Raw genomic sequence first — 17,963 nt, 5'->3', positions numbered from 1 at the left:
ACCAGAAACAAAGAATAAACATGTTAGCTAAATGTTTTACGACTGTCTTTTCTCGTTATCTGGCTTTAGAAGACAGTCCTGTTACTCAACCAAAAGTGGACAAAGTACCCAGCCAGTGGGAATGTGGTTAGCAATGCCTGAGGTCTAGATCAAGTGAATAATAATGTTTTGTCTGTTCTGACAGTGGTGGTCTACCATCAGCCAGAACCTGGGACTTACACTGATGGTTGCTTAGCGTCACATAATCAAAGATGTTGGCAGTAAATTTAAATCGGTTTTTGTTTCTCTTTTTAATTTTTAAGTCTCAATTTCTGGTTATTCCTGTTACTAATGGCAGAGTTCCAAGATTGCTTCTAAAAAGTTGAAATCTTTAGTTGAGAACATACTATTTTAAAATCTTATAAATTCTGTTTAATGATTAATCTTAATTGTTCCTTTATCACCTTTCAAGAAAGTTCCAACTTGGCTTTCAAGGTTGTCCTCAGTCGGGTACTAGACTATCTCTTCCTCAAGCCTTATCTCCATGACTACTCCACACAGGCTGGAGGGGTCCGCCATCTTGCTTCCTTACACTCCCTGGGTTCCTGTGTTGTGGTGTGGTGATACCTTGGTCCCTCTTTGCCTAGCTTGCCCTCTCTCCCCCTTGAAGCTCATGGGGCACTCTCTTTATCCTCAAAGTTCAGTGAAAACGTTAACTTTTCCTTGAAGCCTTCCCAAACCCTGCAGTAGATAGCAAACAGCTACAGATTTTGCATTTGGGGTGAGGGACAACCCTCCAATTCACTCATGCAGTATTGGGCAATGTGGTTCTATTGGTAATTCCATATCCCCCCATCCTCCTGTAAGCTCTGTGGGGCCACAGAGGATGACTTAGTTCAACTTTGTATCTCCCCTACCACATGACGGTGCCCTCTAAAGACAAGTAATTTACTGAAACATTGTTGAATGAATGAATGAATGAAGAGATCTAGGGAAGACCCCAAGAGGCAGGGTCTCAAATGAAGAATTTAGAAGAGCAGAGTTCAAAGATTGTTTCTTTAAAAGGTCACATCTTTATTTATTGTTTTTAAAAAAAGCTTTATAAATTATAATGGTTAATAGTTCATCTTCATTGTCCCACAATCACCATTCAAGTTCTAACTTGGTATTCAAGGCCCTCCTCAATCAGGCATTGCCCTACCTTCTCCAGCCATGTCATCTTTATCTTGGCTTTGAAGAATACTTAATGAAGACTAATTCTAGCTCATTAGATTTCTAAAAATTAATATGTAAAACGTGTAAATTTAGGGACTAAAGGGGCAGCTAGGCGGCAGAGTAGATAAAGCACCCACCCTGGATTCAGGAGGACCTGAGTTCAAATCCAGCCTCAGACACTTGACACTAGCTGTGTGACCTTGGGCAAGTCACTTAACCCTCATTGCTCTGCCAAAAAATATTAGGGACTAAAAGCTTTGTGTAGATGGTCTAAAGATAGCATTTATTTAATCATTTCTTAGGACTTCCCACTTTTTAAGGGGTTCTTCCAGTTTATTATGTTTATATTTACATATGTGTGTGTATATATGAACATTTATTAACTATCTCCCCTGTACAGAGAACCTTGTGCTAGATAGACCCTGGGGGAGAAAGCCAAAGCAATCAAGTGGTGCCCCTGGAGTGTCCAGCATGGTGGAAGGGAAATAATGAGCCACTTTGATTTGCTCTGGCCCTTCAGCAGTCCACCATTTTGTTGGGATGACATGCAGATGCGAGTCCTCTTTACAGTTTAGTGTATGGTCTTTGAGAGGTGCAGTGGACAAAGACTCATTGGCCCCTGCATCCATCCTGGTCCTGAGAGTTTTGGGACTTGGGCTGGTCCCCTAAATATGCCATCTGATCCCCCCAGTCCAAGCTTTCCCATCCCAATAGGAGCTGCCAGTGCCTGTGTTCGGTGTCACTCTTGAGACTCCAGGATCCCTCACATGCCATGATAAGCCACTGGATGTTAATTATAATAGAGGAACACGTGCACACATCATTAGGAGGTAAAACAGACGTGGGCAGCTAGGTGGTACAGTGGATAGAGTGCAGGGCATGAAATCTGGAAGGCTCCAGTTCCCGAGTTCAAATCTGGCCTCAGATGCTTAGTATCTGTGTGACCTGGGCAAGTCACTTAACCCTATTTACCTTAGTTTCCTGAACTGTCAAATGAGCTGGAGAAGGAAATGGTAAACCACTCCAGTATCTGCCAGGAAAACCCCAGGTGAGCTTTCAAAGAGTCAGCCAGGACTGAAACGATTGAACAACAAAAGACCGGCCATGGAATGTACGAGGTACTAGGGAAGGTCTGGGGAACCACTGCCTTAATTAGTTAAGTCCTGTTGTTTCCTCCTCAGAGGGTTTTGTTTTTTTTTTTAGTGAGGCAATTGGGGTTAAGTGACTTGCCCAGGGTCACACAGCTAGTAAGTGTGTGTTAAGTGTCTGAGGCCGGATTTGAACTCAGTTACTCCTGACTCCAGGGCCGGTGCTCTATCCACTGCGCCACCTAGCTGCCCCCCTCAGAGTTCTTCAAAGGCAGGCAGTTGGCCAAACTGAATCCCACCGTCGGCCTCCTGCGAGGCCCAGCACTTGCCCTCGGTCTTCTGAGGAGTCAGTCTCCTATTCACAGACTATTTCAGCCCAGAGGCTCCTGTCTGGTTAGATTTTATACACATCTTTCTAGCCACATACTTCTTCATTCAGTAACTCTTTCCTGTGCTCCCACTGTGGTCCTAGATGGTGGGTTAAGTGATAAGGGAAATAGAAGAGGAGAAGACGAGGGAGGTTCCCAGCCTTGAGCAATTTCCGAGGCAGCTAGGTAAATGAGGAACAACCGTCACAGAATCATATGGAAGACCAGACCTTAAGTTGTGTATGAGAAATACACAGATCATGCCTTTAGAGCTAGAAGGAAACTTAGAGGCCAGATCAAGTCCAACCCCTCATTTTACAGATGGGGGAACTAAAGCACTGGGGGTTGTTTGCTTAATTTTGTTGGTTTTTTTTTAACCCATCCAGGGTCACTCTACTACTAAATGTTGAAGGCAGGATTTGCACTCAGATCTTCCTCTTTCTGTCTTGAGATAATGTAACAAAGCTAATTATAAAGCATCAGATTATCTACTTTGTCTAGACTCCTTTATTTCTCATCCTTCATATTAGCATTATTTTTTGGCTGTGCACTGCTTCCTGTAATGTTAACTGAGCAGTGTGCCAACAACAGCTTATTTGGAAATTTCCTGTCAAGTCTGGAGTGCAAACTGAGAATTTATGCCAAGAAGCAGTGAGGTGTCAGGAAGAGTTGCTTTTGTATCGTGCCTCTGACATACATTGGCTAGTGACAGCGAGCAAGTTACTTAACTTTTCATTGCCCCAGCAACTTCCTAAGACAACAGTTCTCAAAGTGTGGTACAGGGACACCTCGAGGTATCTACAACGCTTCTAGGGGGCCTGGGACATCAGAATTCTTTTCATAATACTAAGATGGCTTAATTTCTATTGTGGAAGATATCTTTAGATATAACCCACACAAACCAAAGGTATTTGGAGGGGGGTGTCATTAATTTTAAGAGTTTAAAGGGGTTCTGAGACTAGACAATTTGAGAACCATTTCTCTGACTACAAATTGCTGGAGGGAGATTGGAGTTGGGGGAATTCCCCACACAGAGCAAAACACAGGCCTAGGAAAAAAGCATTCAAGTCAAGTTCTAAAATGTGTCATCTAGATTCCCCCATACATAGAAAGAGAAACAGTAGAATGGCCAGGGAGCTTCCTTCTAAACTGGGAAGACTTGGGATCAAGTTCCTGCTCTGACAACTACTGGTTGAGTGACCCTGGACAAGTCATTTCACAGGTTAATGCCCCCAGTTAGTTCTTTGACTAGAAGTTGAAGAGCAGGAGGTGATCTGCACTGGTGGAGAGAATGATCCCTCAATATAATCACACTTCTGGTCCAAGAAATAGGTCAGTGCAGAAAGGAACTCTACTTTTACTAGGTTACAAGTATTTAGGGGGCACTTAACAGAGTGTCTGGCACAGGACAGGCTTTTAATAAATGTTCATTGATTGATGAAACTTAAATGTCAGGAGTGGGGAGGGAGATGATGATAGCCAATTTTCTATAGCATTCTAAGGTTTGCAAGGTGCCAACATTTATTATCTCCTTTGGTCCTCCCAAGATTCCTTTGCAGTATGTGCAGATTAGGGGTAGTGTGTGGGGGTGGGGTTGGGGTATTGATGGCATGCTGTTGGAGGGAAGAATTGAGAAAAGGCTAAGGACCCAACCTTCAGGGGTACTTGTTTGAGGGGAGAGAGGAGGAGCCAGAGCAGAAGAAGGGAAGTAGGTCGAAGGTTTCAAGGAGGGTGTGGTGTCAGATGTTGGGAGTTTAGAATGAGGACTTAGAAAAGGCCTTGGATTTGGGGATGATGTCATTGGTAGCCTTCCAGGATACCTTTCCAATGGCTGGGATGGGAGGTCAGATAGGAGCCAAGGTTGCAAGGAGTTAAGTAGAGAGTAGATGATAAGGACATTGAGATAGCAGATGTAGACAGTTCATTCAAAAAGATTTGACTATGAAAACAAAAAGAATACAGCACTAACTAAAGAGGGCAGCAGCATCAAATGAGGAAGACTTTGAAGGCAGAGAGAAAGGAGCCTGTAAAGAGGGAGAAATCAAACAAAGCAGAGAGGTCATTAGGATGTGTGGTAGGAGGCACAAGTAGCCAGAATACCACTGTGGTCCAGGGGAAAGGGGGCCCGTGTTGGAGTCTCCAATGCTTACTGCCAGCCTGACTTTGGGGAAATCAGTCACCATCACTGGGTTTTAGTTTCCTTATCTGTAAAATGTGGGCACTGGGCTAGATAGATGGCCAGTTCTAGATCTGTGATCTTGCAAGAAAGCATTTATTAAGCTCTTACTGTGACACAACCCCCTCCACAACCACAGGGACAGTTACGTTCGCACTGTTTTTGCACTCAGCACTGTTATCTTTCAATATTTCAACATTGTGAGCCAGCCTCAAAGCTAGGAAGACCTGCCTCTGAACACACTCTGGCTGTGTGAGCCTAAGCAAAGCAGCTCTCTATGACTGCCTTGAAGAGAAGGCATTGCGAGAAATTCCTCCCGTGAGAGTTCTCTGTTCCAGTGGAATTATAGGTCTAGTCCCTAAGCCCAGCATTTGCCTGGATATTTCAGAATTGCCAATGGTTATCTATACAGGGCATCCCGAAAATCTCCTTGCATTTTTAAACTATTTAGGCTTTCATAGCCTAAAACTACACTAAGCCCATATATGTGTCCCTCCCTTGATGCATACTGACTGTGTGACCCTGGACAAGTCACTTAACCTCTAAGTGCTCTGGGTAACTCTCTAAGATGATCAAGTACGAGAGAAGGTACTGTTAAATGGAGTTTCCTAGCCTGGGAGTTCCCTATTCTAGTGAAATTACAGGTCAACTCTGTAGCCATGTCTGTCTGTATCCAAGCTATAACCAAACCTTTTCCAGAAACTTGACTTTGTTGCTTTTGTTGCTTGTGTTTCTTACAGAACTCAATTCTAAAAGAATTGATTTTTCTTCCAGATTTTGGATACAAAGGATCTTAAAATAGAAAAAGTCGTGATTAATGGGCAAGAAGTTCCATTCACTCTTGGTGAAAGACAGAGCTTCAGAGGATCCCCGCTGGAAATCTCTCTTCCCGTGGCACTGAGCACGTATGGTTCTCACTTTCCCTTGTAGTTCATAGACAGTAGAGTCTCAAAGTAGTTTTAGGGGAGATTGTTGTTTCTCTTTGCATGGTAACTTTGTTACTCTGGCCTTTCTCAGTTGTTGTTTTTTGGGTCAAAGATCTTATGATGAGCCGAATGAAGGAAAAATCCTTGAATTTAAGGATTTGAGATAGCTAAATCACACCTGATAGATAAAGATAGCTCTTTATCTAACCATAGCTTAGCAGTAGTAGAAAGAACTTTAGGAACACTTAAACCTATGCTCAAATTTTAAAGTAAAGTCAGAGGGGAGTTTGTTGTTTAAAATAAATAAACAAACTAGAAGGAACCTCAGAGATCATTGAGTTTATTTGTTTTGGGTTTTTTTTTTTTTTTGGTGAGGCAATTGGGGTTAAGTGACTTGCCCAGGGTCACACAGCTAGTAAGTGTCAAGTGTCTGAGGCCGGATTTTGAACTCAGGTACTCCTGAATCCAGGGCCAGTGGTTTATCCACTGTGCCACCTAGCCGCCCCGGTTAATTTTTAAAACATGAACAAAAATCAATTTTCTTTCCCACTTCCCCCACCCCTTTAAAAAAAAAAAAAGAAAAACCAAACCCTTATAACAAATGTGAATAGTCAAACAAAACCAATTCCTACATTGGCTGTATCCAAAAAATATATACAAGGTGTCCCAAAAGTCATGGTGCAGTTTTAAGTTATTAGAACTATTAATATTTTAAATTGCATCATGCCTTGTGGGACACTCTGTGTGTCTCAGTCTGCACTTTGGGTTCGTCACCTTTTTGTCCGGAGCTGGGTAGCCTCCTTCATCATGGATCCTCTAGACTTAAGGTTGGCCATTGCATTGAGCAGAGTTCTTAGGTCTTTCAAAATTTCCTGTCCTTATGATATTGTATAGGTTTTTTTTCTCCTGATTTCACTCACCTCCCTCTGCATCAGTTCATATAAGTCTTCCTGGGTTTCTTTGAAACTGCGCCCTTCGTCTTTTCTTATAGTACAATGGCATTCAGTCCCATTCATATATACCATAATTTGTTCAGTCATTCCCCAATTGATGAGTATTCCCTTAGTTTCCTTTGCCACCAAAGAAAAAAAAGCAGCTATAAATAATTCTCACTTTTATGGCCCTTGAATCTCTTCCTTTCTAACTCCTGTCTGCCCACAGGCATGCTCAGGCTTATCCACTCTCAAGGAAGTGCTTTGTTTGACCCTTCTTCCCCATTCTTGTGCTAGGTTCTGTCTCTTTGTTCCCTTTCACAGCTAGACTTCTTGAGAAAGCAGTCTGTGCCCAGCCCTAACCCTAACCCTAACCCTGAACTTCATCTACACCCATCCTGTTATCAGCTTCTTGCAGCCTGGCTTCTGTTCCCACCACTCAACCCAAACTTCCCTCTCTCAGATGTCACTGAAGGCCCACTGCAGGGGCTGCCCTTAAAGGCCTCACTCCCTTGTCCAATACTGGTGACCACATCCTCTTTGTGAAGATTTCCTCCTCTCCTGGAGACAAACACAAATTTCACTGTGTTGGCTCCTTTTCCTCTGATCCCTGAAGTCACACAGTGGTTTCAGTGGCGGTGCTAAGGCAAGAATTCAGGCCTAAAGCCCCGAGTCTAGATCAAAGCTTCTTAACCTGTGGGTCCCATGTGGAGTCACGTAACTGAATGTGGGGGCCGAGAAAAAAATTGGCAACAGTAAAAGGTTATGTCTACCTATATACCCAGGGCCGTGTAAAAATTCCTCTGGTGAAAAGGGGTCCTGAGTGGGAAAAGTTTAAGAAGCCCTGGTCTAGGGGATGCTCACTGTGATTGGATAACAGCAAAGCTTTTCACTCGTTTGCTGGCACTCGCTGAGGGCTGATTCGCCAGGCTTAGCCCAGAATGATTTCTCCTTTCTCTCCCTCTGCACGTAGCATTGAGCTACACGGAGAGGGGACCCCTTTGTGTTTGCTTTGGGTCACAAGGAAGTTTGGTTTTCTTTCTTACTCGTGGGTGGGAGAGCGTGACCAAACACGGGTATTATTCCAGCTTATTTCCTGTGCAGCAGGGATTCCTCCTTTCTTGGGTCACGGCCCTGTGGCCATCCGGAGAAGCCTGTGCAGTCCTTCTCTGAGTCGGGTTTTTAAGTGTTCGGGATTGCCTAGAATGGCCTTTATAGTGGAACACAGTTATCCAGATAATTTGAAAATCAAGTTTAGGCGCCCAGTCGGGGCTAAGACTCCCTGCTCTGTGGCTTGATCCTTTGCACATAAAGATGCAACTGAAAAGTAAAGGAATTCCTGATGGGGGAGGGGCTCTCCTAAAAGAGACACCGCCTGGAAGCCACTTGGCCCTTGGAGAGCAGAGTTTCGATGAGTCCTTTGTGATTGTTTGTTTTTTTAATGAAGTGGAATGTTCCAGAAGCTACCATGTTAGCTCAGCATTGATGCTGTCAATCCTATAGTTCTTCCCCAGCACCTAAGGAGCTGTGCCGACAGCCCAGCTCTAGTCTCCTCACGTGTGTGTGTGTGTGTGTGTGTGTGTGTGTGTGTGTGTGTGTGTGTTTCCTGCAGGAAGCAAGAAGTGATAGTGGAGATTTCCTACGAGACGTCCCCCCAGTCTTCAGCTCTGCAGTGGCTCACTCCTGAGCAGACGTCTGGGAAGAAACACCCCTATCTTTTCAGCCAGTGCCAGGTAAGAGGGATCTCAGCATGATTCATTGCCAGCTTGTCAGTCAGTCACTATCTATCAGGTGCCTACTGTGTGCCAGGCACAAAAGATACAAAGAAAGGCACAAGACGGTCCCTGCCCTCAGGGAGCTCACATCCTGTGGGGCTGACAGCGTGCAGATGACTGCAGACAAACCAAATACATGCAAGAAAAATGGGACTGATAATGGAGGGGAGGCTGTTGTTGCTTCAGCAGAATTGTGAAAGTCTGGCACTGTATTAAAATAGGAAATAAAGGTTCCATTTCCATTTGTGGACAGACCTCATCGTGGTCATTCTTCGGAATCTCAAGTCTTTGTGAAACATGTCTTTGGTTTAAACAGTCCAGCTTGGAAGTGGCCAGAAGGTCCTTTGGAAAATGCCGGTAGCTGATAGTGTCTCCTTTCCCTTCCTCTGCCTAGGCCATCCACTGCCGAGCCATTCTTCCCTGCCAGGACACTCCCTCGGTGAAGCTGACCTACAGTGCGGAGGTAGGGGATCTCACCTTCCTGGGAATGTCATGAGCTGTTCTCGAGGGGAAAGAAGGAATGATGTCATGGTTGAGACTAGATCATTACCTGAAGATTTGATAGCTAGAGAAGGGATTGCCAAATTAAATCTGGGCCAAGGGCTGTGAATAGAGGCTTTGGCCTTCGCCTGGCGTCATCCCAGTGAGGTCAGCATCCAATTCTCTGAATACAAAAAGGAAAGGACCGATCCGAATTAGGGACAGGCAGGGGTTATACCTTGTGTCTGTTAAAGACGTCCAAGTGGGGGAAGGTTTTTTAGAATAGCTAAAACTTAAAGCAGCGACCTCTTGAAGGTTTAATGTGGTTTTAGGTTCAGTTGACACATCTGTGGAGGTTTAGGGATGTCAAAATCTCTGCGGAAGTCTTCAGTGGTGGAGGTTACAGCATTGCAAGATCGCAGATAATTGCCTCACAGAAAGTACAAGCTTTTCTGACTTAGGCCAGGCCCAGAATCCAGAACCCAGCTAGCTTTGTCAAGTAAGTGGGGTCTTGTGAGGACCCTCCTGGCGATCTGATCACCTCGGGACCTGAACACAATAAGCAGTAGAGTGGGGAGAGCAGACTTCCTGGCTGTTGGCCACTTTCCTGGGCCTCAGTTGCCTCATTTCAAGAACAGAGCTAGTGTTTTACATAAGTAAAGGTCGGTGCTAGGTCTCGCTCTGTACTTTGGGTAGATTCCATGCTGTTGGTTTAAACCAAGTTAAGGCCCGTGATCTCCAGCTGAGAGATCCTAGAGGCCTAATATGGATTTGAGTCATTCACTTGCTTGGGCACGGAGTGAACCTTTAGAACTAAGAACTAAATTCTGGTGTTTGCAGAAAAGTTGGCCCCAAGAATTATAATAGCTAGAGCACCCCAGATGGCCTTGTGACCCCCAGCTTTGCCTCTGGAGAACATTGCATTCAGAATATCCCTTTCCGTTGCTGTCCTTTTCATGCGTGTGGCCAGAGATGAGGTCTCAGCTATTTGCAGACTATGTTAACGCTTGATAATTTTTACTGTTCGAAAGTTCTGGCTGGTGTCCAGAATTTCAATTTGGTATTAACAGGTGGGTGTGTGTGTGTGTGTGTGTGTGTGTGTGTGTATTAACATGTAGTCATTCAGTGATCCATGCCTTTTCCTCACACATGCTCCTATGAAATAGTTTTAGGGTTAAGGGCACATTGTCTGTTTCCCTTTTGTTTATAAAGAGCAGCTGGTCATTTGGGGGCGCAGAAGCCTATTGGGGGATGGTCTTTGTCAAAGCACAGGCCAGGGGGCGGCTAGGTGGCACAGTGGATAGAGCACCGGCCCTGGAGTCAGGAGTACCTGAGTTCAAATCTGGCCTCAGACACTTAACACTTACTAGCTGTGTGACCCTGGGCAAGTCACAACCCCAATTGCCTCACAAAAAAACAAAAAACAAAAAACAAAAAAACAAAAAAACAAAAAAAGCACAGGCCAGGCTTAGGTGCTCACATCCACATTAGTGCCCATTGCTGGGTGCTGCCCATTTCATATACTGAGTAGCTAAAGAAGAAGGTGGGGAAGCAGGGGGAGGGGGAGGGAAACTAATATATGCATGTTAAATAGCTGTGGGGTGAGTTTTGTTTCTAACCAGGAGCTCATGTTTCTTTTTGATCAGGTGTCAGTCCCCAATGAACTGGTGGCTCTTATGAGTGCTGTCCGTGATGGAGAAGACCCTGATCCTGCAGACTCCAGTAGGAAAATCTATAAATTCATACAAAAAGTAAGATCCTAGGCCAGACTATGTGCTTGCAAGGAATTTCCCTCTCCCCCCGCCCTTTTTTTCTGCTTTTCTGTCTTACTTTGTTTATAGTGCAATATTCAAATCTAAAATAAGGATGTTGTCCTTATCTTATTTGCTTTTGAAAAAAAAAATTCTATTTTTAATCTTCAGAGAGAAGCTTAGATTACCAAGATCTTAGCGGTGGTGGTTGTGGGCATCATGTCGCAATTATCTGATAGCATCAGCTGTTCGGTGCTCATTGGGGACATGGAAACACTAAACCAGTGAAAGTGATTTTCCTTTTAACAGATTTAACCGAAAGCCAGAGGAGCTTCCTTTGGCCATTTTTACAATCAATGCATTAGAATGTAAATTTCTCCACCACTAAATATCTGTAATAGTAAATATGTTTTACCATTAGTAGAATGCTTAGATTTTGTGCTTCAGCAACAGTCCCTTTTTTTCATATAAGAGAAGGGAAAAGTTGGAAAGTTACAGTCTGTGAGTATGTATTAAAATTACAGCTCTCTTCCCCTACTCCTTTCTGTCCTTCCGCGCTCTAATTCTTATGTGGTAGCCGAGCTCACCTCACCTAACCTCAGCTGACTTGGATCCCAGCCCCAGCTCTTCTGCTCACTTGCCCTGAGAGCTTGGGCAGTTGGGAATGGATGACCCCGTGACCTCTGCCTTTGTTTTGGGTCTCTGCTTCCTCAGAAGAGACTGGACTAAGTGATCTGGGGAGGGGCCTGGGAAGAACTTCCATTTTCAGCTGTAAAATTCTGACTCTAGTAGTATTTACTGGTGGGCGAAGTGAACTCTGGAGGGGAAGGGTCATCAAGTGAGCAGTATAGTCTTGGTGTGGCTTTAAGCTTTCATCGTTCCAGACGGCACCAAGACTTCTGGGATGTACGTCTGTGTGTGTGTGTGTTCGTTAATTTGTTTTAACATTGAAGACCAATGTAAACTTGTAAACAAAGCTAAAGCAAAGTGTACAGTTTAATGATGATTAAGTAAATTGGCACAAAAGAATGAATGAGGATTCATTAAGCACTTACCATGTGCTTACTCTATGTTAAGCTCTGAGGATCCAAGTATAAAAGCAAAGCATTCTCTGCTCTTCAAGAGCTCACATTCTGAAGGGGAAGATGACACATATATAAATGGATGGATGGATGGGTGGATGCGTGGGTGAATGAATGAATGAATGAACAAAAAGTATTAGATACTTTCTCTATGCCCCAGGAACTATACTAAGTGCTGGGGCTACAAAAACAAACTGGAAAGATGGTGCCTGCCCTCAAGTTGCTTCCTTCTGAAAGGGGAAGACAAGGCATGAATAAAGCTACAGTTGAAGAACGTGGTGGGGAGCAGGATGGGGCTGAAGAGGAAGGAAGCCTAGCAAGCAGGCCCGTGGTGTGGAAGAGGTCAGGGGTTGGTCTAGTGACCTGGTTCTGAGCATGAGAAGGGGAGCGCTCTCCCAGGCAGGCAGAAGAAGGCTCCTCAGAGTCCCAGGGGCCCCCAAGGGTGCAGTGAAAGTGACTCATCACAGTCAGCACGAGCCCCCACATGCTTTGGTCATTTCTCTGTTCAAAGCCAGGAAGGCTGTGTAGGCTAACCTTACCACAGTAGCCGCACCAGTGCTGGACAACAGATTTGGCTGGAGATTTGTTGCTATTTCATGTTGTCTTGATTCACTTAGAGGCATCGTGGTATAGTAGAGAGGGCACCAGCTTCTCTATCCACTCCAGAGAAACCTGTATTTATGTCTTGCTGCTGATACAGCCTGACCGTGTGACCTTGGGCAGGTCATTTCAGTGTGCCGGACAACTCTTATAAAGTAATGAGCAGCTGGGTGGCAGAGTGGATAGATAGAGTGCTAAACTTGGAGTCAGGAAGACCTGTATTCAAATCCTGTTTCAGACATGTGACCCTGGGCAAGTCACTTAGCCTCTGTCAGTCTCGGCTTCCTGATGTATAAAAGGAGGCTAACAAAGCCTCCACATTCCAGGGCTGTTGTGAGGATTAGATGAGATTTAGGTAGTTCCTAATTAGGGTGATGATGAATTCCCTCAGGGAGTCATATTATTTCACTACATATTTCCATTAGAAACTGATCACTGTATTTCACATAACTATAACTTCACGCTGCAGGTACCCACTTCAGTGTATTCATCCTTTGCACCAACCTGAACTGAGCTGTCATATACACAAAGGACCTTGCAGCATTGTGAGCTATTATTTCCCTTCATGTTGGAGAAGGAGATGACCTGCATTGGCAGAGGGCATCTCCTCATCCGGGAGTTCTCTGTGCTGGTGCAATCCCAGGCCCAGCTGTAGGTCCTTTCCCTTTGCTCACCTGATTGCCATTAGTCTGTGTGATGTTCTTCTGATCCAGCTTTCCTCGCTCGGTGTGGTACGCTGACTCTTGCTTCCTTTCTTTGAAGTCTTTGTATTTGTTGTGACCCATACTCCCTTGGATCTCTGATCTCGGTGTGTGGACTCCCTTCACATGTGCAGATAGCAACTTATCCTTTCCTGCTCCTGCTTCGAGACTTTTGTCCATCTCCTCCTAGAGAGCAAATGCAGGAGGCTGCCCACCCAATGTGCTGGGGACCTTCCTCAAGGCCTTTTGTCACTGAATGGGTGGGAGTGTGGGCCTGTTTGTGAACAGGTGCCGCCTTAATATTTGGCTTTAGCATACGCTTTCCTTGTGAGCCACGGTTCTGGGACTGTGAGTTTTCTTAAGTCCTTTCTCCAGCCTCTTCTACTTTGACCAGGAAAGGGATCCCAGAATCTCGGCATGGGAAGGGAGGGGCCTCACGAGCCAGTTAGCCCAGACCCTTCCTGAAGCGTGCATCTCCTGTATAAATAACATGCACCTCTCAAAGTGGTACCCAAGCTCTCCATAGGGCAGCCAGGGGGCGCCAGAGGGCACACAGCACTAGGCCTAGAGTCAGGAAGACTCCTATTCCTGAGTTCAAACCTGATTTCAGACAACTTCTAGCTGTGTGACCCTGGGCAAGTCACTGTACCCTGCTTGCCTCAGTTTCCTCATCTGTCAAATGAGCTGCAGAAGGAAATGGCAGACCCCTCCAGTGTCTTTGCCAACAAAACCCCCAGTAGGGTCAGAGAATCGGACGTGACTGAAAACTGAACAATGAACACTTGTCCTCAAGGGTGGCCATTTCTTCACTCTTCCGGGCGGCCATTGCTCTCAGATTGCTCCTGTTGTTAGGGGGGTCCTCCTTACCTTGAACCAAAGGACTTGGTTACTGCCATAGCCCCAGTGCCTCCCATATCTGGATTTTGCTCCAGGCTCCACGTGGCAGGAAGGATGTCATCAAACCAGAGTCCTTCCGGAGGTGGCAGGGGCAGCTGGAGGGGTCACAGCCCCGGAGACCATCTCACCTAAGGCTTAGTGGAGGGAAAAGAGGACCTTGGCCTAGAGGAGGGAGGCTTAAGGGGGCACCCTCGTTGTCTTCAAGCCCTGGAAGAAGGGTTAGACCAGTTCTGCTGGGAAGAACAAGTGCTGGTTGGAAGCTTCAGATTTCATCTGAAGGCAGAAAGTTACAAATAATGAGAGCTGTCCCAAGCAGAACGTGCTCCCCCGGGAGACGGGACTCCCTGTCCCTGGAGGTCCTCTTGTGGAGCTGGGGTGAAGCCTGGAGCTTGGACTCAACAATGACCTCTGGCCTCTCCCAACTCTGAAGTTCAGTGGTTCACACTGAGGCCTTGGGGGAATGTGGTTTTAAATGGACTACACGCTCTACCCTAGAAGAAGAAGCAGCGGGTCCGCCCCCTCAAGAGCCAATCAGTGACAAAACAGCAGATGAAGCACCTGCTCCTTCTGTCTTTAAGAGATGTTTAAACCGTGCTGTCCCCCCAATGGCATAGATTGCAAATAACGCCCAGCAAGTCCCCGAGCCCGGGTCACGGGTCTTCCTTCCTCTTGGGACTGAAGGGGAACGAGAGGTTCTGCCATGAGTGGGTTGTGTCAAAGGCGCGAGCAAATGGGTCCCTCAGAAGGTGAACTCGTGACGGACGCGTGAAAGGCCGCGCTTCGTGTTCTCCTAGAGAGGGGATTTGTTTCATTCTCAGGCGTCTGCTGTCTCCCACGCGGTTTTGGACTGTACTGCTCACGGTTGTTTGGCTCTTTTGCACCCCCAGGTCCCAATACCGTGCTATCTGATCGCTCTCGTCGTCGGGGCCTTAGAAAGCAGGTGAGCACTTCTGTACGTGGCTTGAGATCAGTGGGAAGGTCAGGCTTGGGACAGCCAGACGAATTAGCCCCTGAGCTTTTCATGGATGTTAGTTAATCAGCAGCTTATTCATTTATTCCCTAAGACGTGTAAGCTACCCTTTGGGGAAGATCTTCCAAAGCAGCTTGAATATCAAATATGAAAAGTCCTTTAGATTGATCGGGTACTGCAGAGTGACTATCCCTGCCTCTACAGCATTCTTTATTTGCACAGATAGCTAGGGAGTCTCTTCTTTCACTGTTTTCCCATAGTCTCATTTTTAAGGATAAATTCTTGTAGGTTTTGTTTTCTGCCTCACCAGAATTTCTCCCGGCATCCTTCTCCCACCTCACAGAGAGCCATCTCATATAACAAATATTTCTTAAACTAGAGAGGGAGAAGAGGAAAAAAAAAATCAACAGGATGAATCAGTTCATTGAAAAAGTCTGAAAATATATGCAATGTACCACACCAGTGGGGCTGCCACTTCTACCCAAGGGTAGGATGGGGGCCTCTTTTCTTATCTCTTCTTTGGGTATAGTCTCATTTGTGAATCTGTCTCAGCGAATAATGTCCGTAACAAACTCATCTTCTTAAGCTCAGAGATACTGGAGTTTTTGTAGGGGCTCAGAGACTTAATAAATCTGAAAAATTGTTTTGTTCTTGTGAGTAATCTATTTCAATGAGAGCTCACGTGAAGAGGGTACTTATTATGCTACTCAAGGAGAGACATTATCCATGACACTCGCCCTTTAAAGTTTGCCGAGTGGCTGGGCCCATTTGCCCCATCTTGTCTCGGTGGGTGTGTCTTTCCAGAGGTGTGGAGGATTCATTTTCCTGAATTCTGTTCCTATTAGTTACTCAGCTATAATTCTCTTTTTCTAGAACAGGGGTTCTTAACCTCTCTTGTGTCCTGGATTCTTTTGGCAAAGTCTAGGGAAACCTGTGGATGATCCCTCCTTAGAATTATATTTTTAAATGCATAAAATAAAATACATAGGATTACAAAGAAAACCAATTAGAGTGGAATACAGTTACTGGATTTTCTAAATGTTCACAGACCCAGGGTTAAGAATCTTGCTTCTAGGGGCAACTAGATGGAGCAGTGGATAGAGCATTGGTCCTGGAATCAAGAGGATCTGAGTTCAAATCTGGCCCCAGACACTTACTAGCTGTGTCATCCTGGACATGTCACTTAAGCTCCACTGCCCCCCCCACATACACACACACACACACACACACTCTCCTGGAGACCCTCAGCCTGAGCCCACCACATAATCCTAGGAGGGCACTTGTTGCCTCATTCTTCTGTGCCAGGTCATGCCTCCCTTTAGAACAGTTTCCCAATAGCCATGTGAAGAACACTGTGTGCAGGACCCATCTCCATCACTTTCCCAGTCAATCCCTCTTCCCCATTGCAGGAAAGGTGTTAATACAATATCAAAAGATGGGCTTGGATTTTTAAAAACTTACTGAAGTGTGATTTTACAGAAAGATTGGCCCGAGAACCTTGGTGTGGTCTGAGAAAGAACAGGTGGAAAAGTCGGCTTTGGAGTTTTCTGAGGTTGGTAATTGATTTCTTACAAGTTATTTTTGTGGTCAGTGGGATTGTGTAAACATAACTCATTTTCTTAAATAAAATGTTATTCTCATCTTTTGTTTTTATGTCACATAAAAAGGCGGGGGGAGGAATTGAGCCAGATGAGCCAACATGTTGGAAACATCTGACATTATAGATAGTTTTCCACAACCGTAGTCCCTCGCCTCTGCAGAGAAGCTGGGGGAAGTGAATATGGTATCTTACTAAGTAATATGCAGCTGCTAAGTGTGAGATTAAACAGGAGCCTTTACACACAGCAATCTGATTTACTTTCTCCAGACTGAACGGATGTTGAAAATTGCCGAAGATCTGGGAGGACCTTACGTGTGGGGACAGTATGACCTGCTGGTCTTACCACCTTCCTTCCCTTACGGTGGCATGGAAAATCCTTGCCTGACTTTTGTGACACCCACTCTGTTGGTAAGCGCCAATATCGTGCAACTTCAGGCTGTTACTAGGTTGTTCTCAGAACCGCACCACAACAAAAGGAACCTTGGAGTCTTTGTGTTATCAAAATGGATATTTTCACTTAGCTACCTAATTTTGCTAACACTTCACTATAGATTACTTTAGCTATTTATTACTGTGCAACCGCACCAATCACATGTGGTGTGTCCGAAGTCCACAGTCACGGTAGTGATGTGTGAGAAGCACACAGAAGGAGAACTGGGCAATAGGCCGCTTAGCCGGCTTTACTCAACAGGTGCATTTGTTCACTTTTCATCCTATTTGTTGTAGAGGAATGAAAACAGAGGGAAAATAACCAATAAAAGAAAAGACCTGCAAGAAGGGACTCTGTACTGTGGATTGATGTTAGAGACTTCTCAGTACCCTCTCCTGCATCCAGTTTTTTGTCTCTTTGTGGGGTTCCTTTATCATGTTAGGTCCCCAGTCAGAGAATTCCCATGGTCCTTATTTCCTCAGCATGAGATATAAATACAACTTATCTTTAGCTCCCTTTGGAAATTGAATTTCTAGCCTAAAGGTAACTTTCTCTTTTTGTGTTTCAGGCAGGTGACAAGTCACTCTCCAACGTAAGTCCATGTTTCTTACCGGGCTCTCAGTGTAAGAAATGCTTCATTGGCCAAACTTTGTGCTCCTTCATTGCGTTATTAGGATAGAGATACATTAAATGAAGATTATGATCAGTGTTTAGTTTGGACTACAATTGACTGTCTGCTTTAATATTTGGTTTTTCTCCCCCATGGTTTATGTAGTGGCATGTTTTGCATGTAGTAGGCAAAAATAGGAAGGGTCAGCATGTTACAGTACAAAAAGCCCTAAACAGGGAGAATTCTCCCTGTTTCAGGCCCCAGTTCTGCTGCTTGCTAGTAACTGTGTGACTTTGGACAAGTCACTTGACTTGTTTAGGCCTATGTTCCCTCCGGGTTTGAACCAGGTGGGCTTCTAGGTGCTGTTCATCTCTAAAATCATG

The 17,963-nt window shown here is 45.1% G+C and overlaps 1 protein-coding gene across 1 annotated transcript in view; it reads left to right on the top strand.

Moving 5' to 3' along the window:
- Nucleotides 1-17,963, top strand: part of LTA4H (leukotriene A4 hydrolase) — a 34,854-nt gene that overhangs the window by 2,705 nt on the left and 14,186 nt on the right. The window contains exons 2-9 of the mRNA XM_043968212.1: nucleotides 5,601-5,731; nucleotides 8,297-8,417; nucleotides 8,854-8,922; nucleotides 10,586-10,690; nucleotides 14,858-14,910; nucleotides 16,420-16,492; nucleotides 16,808-16,948; nucleotides 17,539-17,562. Of these exons, the coding sequence (XP_043824147.1) occupies nucleotides 5,601-5,731; nucleotides 8,297-8,417; nucleotides 8,854-8,922; nucleotides 10,586-10,690; nucleotides 14,858-14,910; nucleotides 16,420-16,492; nucleotides 16,808-16,948; nucleotides 17,539-17,562 (717 nt within the window). The remainder of the gene's footprint in view (nucleotides 1-5,600; nucleotides 5,732-8,296; nucleotides 8,418-8,853; nucleotides 8,923-10,585; nucleotides 10,691-14,857; nucleotides 14,911-16,419; nucleotides 16,493-16,807; nucleotides 16,949-17,538; nucleotides 17,563-17,963) is intronic.

Source organism: Dromiciops gliroides, chromosome 5 (genome assembly GCF_019393635.1).
Source record: "Dromiciops gliroides isolate mDroGli1 chromosome 5, mDroGli1.pri, whole genome shotgun sequence".
Taxonomy (NCBI): domain Eukaryota; kingdom Metazoa; phylum Chordata; class Mammalia; order Microbiotheria; family Microbiotheriidae; genus Dromiciops; species Dromiciops gliroides.
This window is presented reverse-complemented; position numbering and strand designations above follow the sequence as displayed.